At 41.1% G+C, this 12019-nt stretch overlaps 1 protein-coding gene across 1 annotated transcript; it reads right to left on the reverse strand.

Annotated features, from left to right (window-relative positions):
- Positions 1 to 594: 594 nt before the first annotated feature.
- UTP23 (UTP23 small subunit processome component) lies at positions 595 to 8460 on the reverse strand. Its single transcript, XM_090282750.1, has 3 exons — positions 8165 to 8460; positions 5503 to 5677; positions 595 to 978 (listed from the first exon to the last, which is right to left on the reverse strand). The coding sequence occupies exons 1-3, from the start codon at positions 8350 to 8352 to the stop codon at positions 595 to 597; spliced, it is 747 nt and encodes a 248-aa protein (XP_090138876.1). The 5' UTR covers positions 8353 to 8460.
- Between the last annotated feature and the right edge of the window lie 3559 nt (positions 8461 to 12019).

Raw genomic sequence — 12019 nt, forward strand, 5'->3', positions numbered from 1 at the left:
TCTGGAATAACAAAAAACAGTATAAGAAAGAAATCCAATCACAGCAAGCTACTTGGTTCAGTGGATTATAAGGTGTATAGTCACAATAATAAAAATATTGAATTTAGTATATATTATATTGGAAAAATGGTTGAGTAACATAAGCAAAACTTCCCTTCTTTCTGGTAGAAAGTCAATAACGGATGGATCAAAAGGTAGCAGCCTATTCATACCATTTGGACATATAAAAGTAAATTCTATAACCCCTACATGAATTGAAAGAGGAAGTTTCCTCTGAATGTGAAAGGGGGACAACTACTTTTTTATTTTTTGTCACAAGCCTTCTGACACTATTGGATTGTTTAAACTATTTATATGTAATGTTGCGGGGTGAGGGGTGATGATGAGACAGAAAGATACAACAGTTCTACATCAGCAAACAATCTCCTAAACCCATTCATTGCTTTGTTTTTTATTTACAGATAATTTTAGGCAAAGGCTATAAATCAATATTCATTTACAAAAATAAGTTGTTTTTTTATCCTAAGCATTCCAGTTTTAAAAAGAAATTTACTTTTCATGTTTGAATGTCTTTCAAAGTACCCAAAGGATTCCTTATCCCTCTGCAGTCTCCTTTCCAGAAAGCACTTTTGAGGTCGATCTGGTCCGTATTCTTTTTCTTTTTCTTTTCTTTTCAGAGGCAGAGGGTTTTGTATCCTGTGCTTTTTTCTTTTTCTTCAAACAGCTAAGAGGATTGGGGCCACTTATTTTCTTGCGCTTTTTTCTTCTTCTCTGTTCAGGGTTTTTTACTAAACCCTGTTCCTCTTTGAGTTGCTTGATACTTTGCTTCTCATGAACGGAGACAAGCTGACCTGACTCTACTGCTTTAACAAAGGCGACCGTTTTGGGAGAAGGTTTGTCCAAAACTATAGTGTTCTGAATAATAAACATAAGAGGAACCCCAGGCCTTTTCTTTACGTTCATGGACAAATTCTGATCCTATTAAAAAGAAAAACAGAATTATTTAGTTCGAATATATCAGTTAAATTAGATGCCTTAAATAGGTTTCTAAGAACATCAAGAGTTATATTAAAAATAAAAGAGATCACAGGTTCTATTTTTCAAATTTTTATCTCTCACTAGTAGTACAATATATTTTATAACAAATAAGGGAAGAGAAACAAAAAGTATTTTTTCTGCTGATCTGAGCAAGAAAAATAAGTATAATTTTGACTGATTTACAAAAAAATAATAACATTAGTACTCACTATCCTTTTGCTCCGAAGTCACTTGTTAAAAAAAAAAAATCAGGTGCCTACACTTGTACATAAGGATTTCTCGTACCAAGAATTAACCAGTCAAATGCAACTTTATTATGCAATGTGACCAATAACATGCAACTCTATTATATAACCTATATATTTATGGTTCAAGACAGGGCATTCACACTGGACAGCTATTGTTGTGTGGGCTGCTGTCATTTTTTAAATCTGACAATCTAAAGGAAAAGAGGTCAGTGTCCCTGACTAAATAGTCAGATATTGCAACGGTTGAAAATTGCTCTTCTGGGACCTAGAATTACAAACTAATGCAAAGGTCATCATGGTGGGTGGTGTCCCTTGCTTCTGCTCTAAGATGTGCTCCAGAGAGGGTTAAGAATGCTCACAGAGGTTGAAGTAATAGAAATAAGGTAGGCATTAGCTGACTCAGGTTCTAGATTCAGCTTTGCCTTTAATTATGTAATGTTAAAGTTCTGAAAGCATATTTAAGCAAATCTGTATGAAAGTGAACTTCTTCATTAATAGCAGCCCCGAGGGTCTCTCTTCCGCTGCCTCCAGGTCATTTTAAAGGCCTGAAACAGGTCCATGTTGCTGGTACAGTTTCAAATAATATGGGACATGACTTGTTAAAAACCAGTAAGAAATGCAGAAAGGGGAAAAAACATTTATGAACATAGAACACAAAATCTTTGCTCTACTCATCTTCCCTTCGCAAACCCAAAAACCTATCATCACATCTCTATACCGATAGTTTTTATTTTTAAACAGGGAACTCCAGCAATTAAGAAGAAAATCAATATGCTTAAAGCTTTCAAATTCTCTAATGACAAATGCTTTTATTGACTGCAAATTAACTTAAAAGCTAGTAATTTAATAAAGTCACAACACTTTAACAAACCACTTCCACTATCTTTTTTTCTGATTATAAATAGCTCCATATGAAGTATAAATAGAAATTATTAGGGTGAAGATGGCATAGGCAAGCCTCTTTGCACAACATCAAAATTACAATTGAAATATAGAACGACCATCACTCAGAACCACCAGAAATAGAGTTGAATAGAAGTCTGACAACTATGGAATTAAAGAAACTATATTCATCTAGACTGGAAGGAGGGGTGCAGACGCAGCACAGGCTGGTCCCACACCCTTGTGTGCTGGACAAAAATTCAGGAGGGGTATCTCGGGGGCGAGGTACCAGGCCCCCCAGCCCAGGGTTCCAGTGCCAGGAACCAGCAGGGATTGAGTCAGTGGAAGAAACTGCTGGAGCCCCAGGCATTTCCTCTTAAAGAACCCACACACGGACTTATCTACTCAGACTCACTCCCTCTGAGCTCCCGCACTGGGGTAGCAGCTTGAAAGGCACCAGTGGTGTCCAGAGAGAAATGGAAGTGTCTGGCATCAAGGTGATAGGAGGCCATTGTCCCTTTTCTAAACAATCCCCGCACAGAGCCAGCAAGCTGCTGCCATACCTTAGACTCCATCAACCTGGCTAACACTGTTTGACTGGTTTCGGAGATCCCCAGACACTCTGCACCACCGAACTTACTGGTCCACCCAAGTCACTTTTCCATATGAATGGCTGATCTTGGCTCATGCTTCACAACTTTCTAAACCCTATCAAATAGGCAACCTTCTAAATCCTATCAAATAGGCAAGTGCCAGCCTCAGTGAACTCTCAGCCCCTGTACCACTTGCTAAGTGGCCCCAGGCCGAGCACTAGCAGCAGCCAGCCTAGACTCACAGCTTGGCTTTACCTGGGACTCTCCAAGCCTAGCAAAAGTAGCAGCCATCTCAGATTGATTTATAGCTCAGGCAGGGTGGCCCCAGGCAAAGGACAGGTGGAGGCTGACCTTGGTCTGCACTACCTGGGAAACCCCAGGGCCAGCACACCCAGTGGACAGCTATAGGCCACGTCAGAGCACCAACACCCTGCCTCTGTACAGCTGATCCTCCATGGAAGGCAAAGGTTGGTGTTCAGTGCTCATAGGTGGACAGTCCTTGGAGCTGACTGGCTTGGGTAAATGCCTCCCATTGATCTGCCAACAGCAACCAAGGCTCAACTCTAAGAGTAGGGTGTAATCAGCCCACACAAAGGAAACACCTCAAGTACCCAGCTTGGGTGATAGGAGAGACTGTACCAAAGGACCTTACAGGACACCCACTACATTATGCCAAACTCCCAAGACACAGAGTCACAGCAGCTCTACCTAATACATAGAAACAAACACAGGGAGGCTGCCAAAACGAAGAGACAAAGAAACATGGCCCAAATGAAAGAAAAGATCAAAACTCCAGGAAAGGAGCTAAACAAAATGGAGATAAGCTAACTATCAGATGCAGAATTCAAAACACTGGTTATAACAATGCTCAAGGAACTTAGTGAGGACCTCAGCAGCATAAAAAAGATCCAGGCAGAAACGAAGGATACACTAACTGAAATAAAGAACAATTTACAGTGTTCCCTCACTTATTGCGGGCATTACGTTCTAGACGCCCCACCCCCACCCCGCACGAAGTTGGAACCTTACATTTATTCTACACTCTTAAACCTACGTAACTTTAACAACATACGTATACAGTACTGCAAAATCCCGCGATACAGTGAGGCCACAATAAATGAACCGCGATACAGAGAGGGACTTCTGTATAGGGAAACAACAGTCGAGTGAGTGAAGCCAAGAATCAAATCAATAAGAAACATGAGGAAGCAAAAAACAAATCAGAACAATAAGAAAAAAGAATCCAAAAAAACTGATAGTGTAAGCAACCTCTGGGACAGCTTTAAGAGGTCCAACATTTACATCATAGGGGTGCTGGAAGAAGAAAAAGAGCAAGAAATTGGAAATCTATTTGAAAAAATAGTGGAAGAAAACTTCCTGAATTTGGTGAAGGAAATAAACATGCAAGTCCAGGAAGCACAGAGTCCCAAACAAGCAAAATACAAAGAGGACTACACCAAGACACATCATAATTTAAATGCCAAAGGTTAAAGCTAGAGACCTGGCTGGTTTGGCTCAGTGGATTGAGCGTCGGCCTGCGAGCTAAGTGTCGCTGGTTTGATCTTCCAGTCAGGGCACATCAGAGAAGGAAAACTCTGACTCCAAAAAACCTCCGCTGCCTTGCGGCATACCTCTTCAGGGGAAAGGCTAAGGGAATAAACCCCGACAGAAAATCCAGAGCTGGAGTCCCTAAGGCGGTTTGATGTTGTAGTCAACACCGGCAACTCCTGCGGCGCACCTGAAGCCAAGCTGTATTGACTCCGTCTTTCCCTTGGACCCTTCAGCTGCGAAGAGAGGGGGGGTCTGCTGCATGGGCAACAGCAGACCCTCCATATCACCCTGCCCAGGCTCTGTAGCTTCAGCTTCACTGGAGAGGACACTCCAGCGTCATTGCAAGATGTCGATTCAACACGGGAGGAGACAGATACCGTGTCACTCCCGAGTCGGACTGCACAGCCATTCTCGGCGGTGCAGATAGACTCTTAAGAAGCTACACCATCGTCTCTCGAGACGGACGGCTGCCGATGACGACGAAAGCTAGAGAATCTTAAAAGCAGCAAGAGTAAAGAAGTTAGTTGCCTACAAAGGAGTACCCATAACACTCTCAGCTGAATTCTCAAAAGAAACTTTGCAGGCTAGAAGGGACTGGCAAGAAGTATTCAAAGTCATAAAAGCAGGGACCTACAGCCAAGATTGCTCTACCCAGCAAGGCTAGCATTTAGAATCGAAGGGCAGATAGAGCTTCCCAGATAAGAAAAAACTAAAAGATTTCATCATCACCAAACTATTATTATATAAAGTGTTAAAGGGACTTAAGAAAAAGAAGATCAAAACTATAAACAATAAAATGGCAAAAATACAAATCAACAATCAAATCTAAAAAAGACTAAGCAAACAGGTATAACAGAGACAGAATCATGGATATGGGGAGGGTTTTGATGGTTGCCAGGTGGGAGGGGTTGTGGGGAATGGGTGAAGAGGTGAGGGGATTAAGTACAAATAGGTAGTTACAGAATAGCCTTGGGGATGTCAAGTGCAATGTAGGAAATGGAGCAGCCAGAGAATTTATACAAATGACCCATGGACATGAACAATGGTGTGGGGATTGCCTGAGGGAGTAGGGGGTTGCTGGGTGGAGGGGGGCAAAGGGGAAAAATTAGGACAACTATAATAGCATATTCAATAAAATATAATTTTAAAAAAAGGAATGATTAAAAATTGACTCATGTTAATAGTATCACCTGTGATGCCACAAAATAATGATGAGGATTTCCATCTTCAACCATGGAAAGCAGACATTCTGATCCACACACTGCATTCTTGAAGTGGGAACAATTTCGAGTCTGGCATTTCTGTGCAATCAATTTTGCCCCATACAAGTCCTTTCCCAAGGTTTCTAACTCTTTTAACACACACCTGAAAAAGAAAATGTTATTAGCAGGTCATTATTTTAACAGAAACATATTGCTTACATAAAGCAAGTATAAAAAATAATATTAATATTTTTTAAAAATAAAACTATACCAATACAATCTGGCTTTGGTTGCCAGAAGTCATATAGTAGTCATTCATTTTTAAAAGACTTGGAAAATTCATAGACCAAGTGAAAACAATAAAAATAAGATTAAAATTTACTGAGTGTCTATTATGTGCCAGGCAGCACGCTACTCGATCTTTACTTAATTTCTTGCTTAATCTCAAAACGGTCATACGAAGTTAGGCAGCTTACTTTAAAATTATACTGATTACAGAGTACCCAATTCTGTGAGATTTCGAGTAATATGCCCAAATTCAAATTAATAAGTGATAAAGCTGAAATGTGAATCCAAGTATTGGGCTGACCAAAAAGTCTATTATGTTTTTTCTGTACAATGGCTCTTGGAGTGCTTAGATGCCTTTAACTTTATTTGAAACAATTTTGTTAGCTTGTATTGTCATATCACCATTCTTTAAAAAAACTTATCAAGCCCTGACTGGTGTGGCTCAATGGAATGAGCGCTGGCCTGAGAACCAAAGGGTCACCAATTTGATTCCCAGTCAGGGCACATGCCTGGGTTGCGAGCCGGGTCCCCAGTTGAGGGTGTGCGAGAGGCAACCACACACTGATATTTCTCTCCCTTTCTTTCTCTCTCTCTTCCCCTCTCTCTAAAAATAAATATTTTTTTAAAAAAAGCCTTCTTTATCTGTTAATGATTCACAACAAGAATTGACAGACTATGCTTTAAAATAAACCACCAATAAGGAAGGGAAAGGATAAATGAAACAAGGCTGTCCGTGTTGATAATTGTAAACACTAGATGAGACATTTCATTATACTCTTCTACTTTTGTGTATGTGTGAAATGTTTCAGAAGTTAAGTTCTTTAGGAAAAAAATGCTATAGAATATCATTTCCCGCAGTACTTCTCAACCTTTTCTGTATCATAGCACGCTATTAAAAATGCTCCTGTTTCTATGGCACACGGGGATAAACGGACAGACAAGCTGCTTATAGCCAGAAGCAAGCAACTCAGGGGCCCCGGCTCCCCACAGACGCGTCTGGCAGCCCTGGACACTAAGGGGATCAAACATGTGGGGTACCTATGACCGAGGGAGCACCGCCTGAGGTCGTGAATATGGAAAGCTGCTCCCAGGGCCGCGTTAGGGGAGAAGCACAGGCCAGTGACACGCGGTGCACCGCGAGAGCGCGTTCTCCTGCCTTTGTGTGTATCTGTAAAGAACTGAGTGTACGACACAGCACGTGTTAGCAGTGGCTCCTCACTGGGGCAGGGATTATGGGTCAGTTGAACTTTCTTTTCTTCACGTAAATATTTCTTAAAGTAACATTCTACAATGAAAAAGAAACCTACTAAATTTTAAAAACAATGTCCTTCATGATCTAGCCTCAATTGACCCTTTCACCATCTTCATTTCCAAATACACTCTGTACCCTAATAATCCCTTTCCCACGCACTTCACAACTCCATTCCTTTGTTCCAAAGGTCCTCACCACAGGGAATGTCACTTACCTCTTTTCTGTCACCCAACATAGCCCTTCCCCTGGGAACTGAACGGTGGCTGGACTCAGATGCTACGTCCTCTGGGAAACCTTCCCGACGACAACCTCTCTCCCTCCCACACGCACCAGGTTCTGTCCTAAGTGTTTGCACACTGAGGAAATGTGGAAGTGAGACCTGGGCTCAAAGCTCACCGACTGCAGGCTGACAGGTGCACTTTCTGGGCCGAGAGGGCTGCGAGTTTGTCCTGCTCACCAAGTTATCCTCAGTGGCTACAGCATATGGTTGGTAACTTAAAAAACACAGACGAATACACGAATGGCCTTGGGCAGTCGTCATCTCAAGGCCTGACTCATCTTTTTGAGAAACAAAGGTGTCACCTCACAGGGCAGTTGTGAAGCTTGAAAATTTTAAATTTAAATGAGGAAGAGCCTTGCAAATAACCACCACCATTTAAAAGGAGTAGGTTTCGGATCCCAGCAAATGCTCCAGAGCCAGCAGACCTCCTCATTTGATACTTCAGTGACCTTATAAGTAGTTATGGTCTCTTTTTTGCAGATGAGAAATCCAAAGCTCAGAGGTTAAAAAAGTCGCCCAAAATAACAGAGCCAGTAGGACTGGGACTAAGTCTTAAGTCATAGCCGCGGACTACAAAGCACGTGGTCTTAGTCGCCAGGCTAACGACAAGGGACTATTCCAGGACACTGTATAGTGCCTTCCGCCTACATTGTAGCTATCACTCCCCTGACCTCCCTAGAGCAACAACTTGCCTGTCAACTCCTCGTGGACGGGGCGCCTTGCACCTCGTGGGCTCGCCAGGAGGCCTGTGAGCTGCGGGCTGGCCTCTACCACACCCGCGGATCCCCCCAGCCCCCGTCCCAGCCCCTGTCCCTGCCGGGCGGGCCCACCTGGTGGTGCACAGCTGTGTCTCCCCCATGAGGTAGCGGGGCAACTGCTCTCGCAGCTGGATGCGGCCCCGTAGCGCCGCCTGGCAGAAGGTACCATCTAGCAGGATCTGGTACGGCTCACGGACTCCGAAATTGTTGCGGAAGAAGCCGAGATGCTTCTTGGCATGTTTCTGCCTCGTGATCTTCATGCTTGGCTTCCCCGGACTGAAGCCACGGGATCACTAAAGGCCGCAAACACTCCCTTCACCGTAGGTACCAGCGATGCCGGCTCCTACCGGAAATGAAGCTCCCCTGGCCCCGGAAGCAAACGCCCCTACTCGCGGGCCTTGCACCCACTTTACATCACGATCAGATGAGCGCGCGCCTCACCATGTCTTCCGCGCTTTAAGGGGCGTGCCCTGGAGGGCGGAGCTTGCGCCTAGGCAGGAAGTTCATTGTGCGCACGAGCTCTCTTGGGGGCGATAGTGCGTAGTAGTGGACCAAAGAAGATTTAGGCTGCGTTTAGCGCATTAGCTAGTGAGCAGTGAGCCTGTCGAAGATTGGCTGTGTAACAGTAGTTAGTGATAATATTAAGCCTTAACTTGTTACAGGCACTATTCTATGTTATTTCCCCTATATTAGTACCTTTAATGATTATAATTCCCAAGTGAGGGAAGAAAAAGGATCAAAGTAAGATGGACAACTATGACTGCACAGGTTTGTACTGATTACCTGCCTATAAAGAAGTTAAATATTAAGTACCTTTACAAAGAGCATGTGGTTGTGGAACTCAAGTCTCTTGCCGTAAGTTCAAATGTTCTTGCTAACTCGGCCCCACCGGTCCCCCATCGGACCTACCCTCAATCAGGAGTCAAATGTCAGGGCAGTTCCACTGCTTTGCATCTCCCCCTCCACTTAAGACCAGCCTAAATCTCTCACACTGGGTATTCTGAGAGGACCTCTCAAGAACTTCGTTTTCTGAGTCAGAATCCTTAAACTAGAGCCCTAGATCTGCCCCTAACCCAAGCCATTTTGATTTTGAACAATTCCCCAGGAAAGCTGGGTTCAGTTTTCCAAGTGTCAAATTGTTAAGAACACTTTTTACGTCTATAGTTTCTGAGGCAGGAAGACTACATACTGGGTTAGCAACAGGAAGGTACAGAGCTGATTGAAAGTCTAGAAATTAGTTGGTCAACTTGATTAATGAAGAGAGAGAATCAAAATTTCGAGTTCCCCAGTGTCTAACTGCCAAGTACCCACTTCAATTCAAGGCAAAATAACCGAAGAATGGGGAGTATGGAATTTTGCAGTTTTGTTCTGGCCTGGAATCTGTCCCAGATCTAGTTTTGGCTAAAGATTGAGAAAAGAAACCAACATAGAAAAATGATTTACAGAGTGACTGAGATGTATTATTTGCACTTGGGGGTTTTATATGAAGATACAGATGTATGAAATTGGAACTAAGATGTTCTATAATATCCTGATTCCCAGCGCATCACTTAGATGACCGCTTTCATTTAATAGAAAATGGGTTTAGGAATTGGAAGCCATGAAGAATTGTTGTAGGATTGGGTTCATGGTTCTTGAGTATAATTATTCATTGTTTTCCAACTTGAATCCTCTCTTGATCCCTTTTTGCCAGCCCCACTCTGACTATACACCCACCACAGAAATTATACCACTCTAGCCTTGTGAAACAGTTAAAACATTTATAAAAAGAGGCTCACAGACTTATCTGCCAACCCCATCAAGTTGGCCACATTTCACTACTTAGAAAAATGTGGTCTGGAACTAAGAGTTTGAGTCATATTCTAGTTTTTTAAAAAATTAACTATCGCATAACTGTTTTTCAGCTCTGTGTTTATGGCAGTGCCATTTGCATGCCTGACCCTTATTTTGAAAGCATGAAGACAGTTTATAATGCTGAAGATCAAGTTTAAAACTGACTTTTCTATTGTAGCAGTGTTTCTAAAAACATGATCCTGGGACAGGCAGAGAAAGGTCTTGGTGTGCTTGTTTATAATACCCATTTCTGATTCAGAATGAGTACTGAGGAAGAGGGATACTATTTAGAGAGGCAGTGACATTTATTATAATCTCCTGAAGTCATTATTATGTACATTAGTGTTTCTGAATGACCATTTGTAGTAAAGCATCACTGTTTATCCAATGCAACATTTTTATTAACTGGTCCACTGAACAATTTTTGGTCTGATGCCAAATGACCTAGTAAGACCACAACCAAGGCAGAATCCAAACAGTGCCATTATTGGATGACATATTTGGATATAAGTTTAAATGTTAGATTTTACTTTGAAATTTTTATATTATTAAAATTTTTAATAGTGAAAAAGTTTTTGACCTTATAGTGCAGGATCAATAATGTCTCAGCACTGGTAGCTGCTAACTTTTTTCTCAGGTCACTACAATGGGCATTTTCCATGCCAAACAGACATTCAGCTAGGTAGTCAGGGGATTAATTTATTTTTCTTCATTTTTTCATACTCTTCATATTCTTTATTATGTCTGGATTAAATATAACTTATAATGTGATGTGGTTATACATGATTTAGGAGTTTTTTTCTTTATGAAATTTTGATGAAGCCCAGTTGACATGAGAATGATTTTTTTCTCGTAAGGTGTGACTAATTCCCAAAAAGACCTTTTCATGAAAGAGTCATAGCCTAAATGTCATTAAGTAAACATTAAATTTAATTCATAAAGGTTATTTGTCTAATTTCATAAGTGCTAAATACCATATAATACAGCAAAGATATATATTGTGATAGTATTCTGCCTTATATTATATTTGAATATTTATAAACATTTGTTAATATCCCTTAGCTCAAAAAAATACAATATTCTTCCTAATGTTATCTAGCTAACATACTCTCTAAATAAATAATTTCTGTTACTAAATCATTTAAATGTAGGAAAACTGATTTATATTGATGGCCTATTAAGTTCTTCACTAAGATCCCCTAGGATAAACTCCATCATGGACTCACTTAGTGCTAATTTTCATATATAATGTAAGGTTTTTTTGAAGGTTGAATCTGGAAACTGCTACATTAAAAAAAAACTTTTATGTTTTCAAATTACAAAAATAACACATGCCTATAATAACAAGTGAAACAATGGAACAACACAAAGATATTCATCTCCTCTCCCCTTGCTCAGATAATGCAGTTGACAATTTACTGTGTATTCCTGAAATGTTTCCTTATTCATTTACTTACACAGTTGACCCTTGAATAACTCTGAGTGTTAAGGTTGTCGATCCCACACAGTCCAATATCCGTGTAAAACTTTTCACTCCCCAAATTTTAACTATGGTTATCCATTGATACCCGCAGGGGACTCCCCATCCCCAGATCCAAAATCCACACATGCTCAAGTCCTTTATATAAAATGACATACAAGAGTTGGCCTTCCACTTCCATGGATTCCCAAATGCAGATGGAAAATCCTGGTTTTGATCCACAGTTAGTTGAATTTGTGAATTTGAAACCTAGGGATACAGAAGGCTGACTATGTATTTATTGGGAAAGAAAAATCTGCATACAAGTGTACCTATGCAGTTCAAACCCGTGTTGTTTAAGAGTCAACTATTTATCATTTGCATAGGTATAGGCACATATATATAGATATTTTTGTCATTCTATTAAAAAAATGAACCATATTTTATCACATCTATGCCTCCCCCTCAACACCCTAAGTCAATCAGCATAGTTCTCATTCATTATTTTTAATGACTGCATGAAATTTCCCATAAAAGCACCACATAATAGATGTGGTATACACTGTAAACTGCCACCCAATAGCCCTTCTCTCCTGTTTAGTAACAGAATCCCGATTTTATTCTGGACAGTAATG

Source organism: Furipterus horrens, unplaced genomic scaffold, assembly GCF_987537825.1.
Source record: "Furipterus horrens unplaced genomic scaffold, mFurHor1.1.pri manual_scaffold_7, whole genome shotgun sequence".
Classification (NCBI taxonomy): domain Eukaryota; kingdom Metazoa; phylum Chordata; class Mammalia; order Chiroptera; family Furipteridae; genus Furipterus; species Furipterus horrens.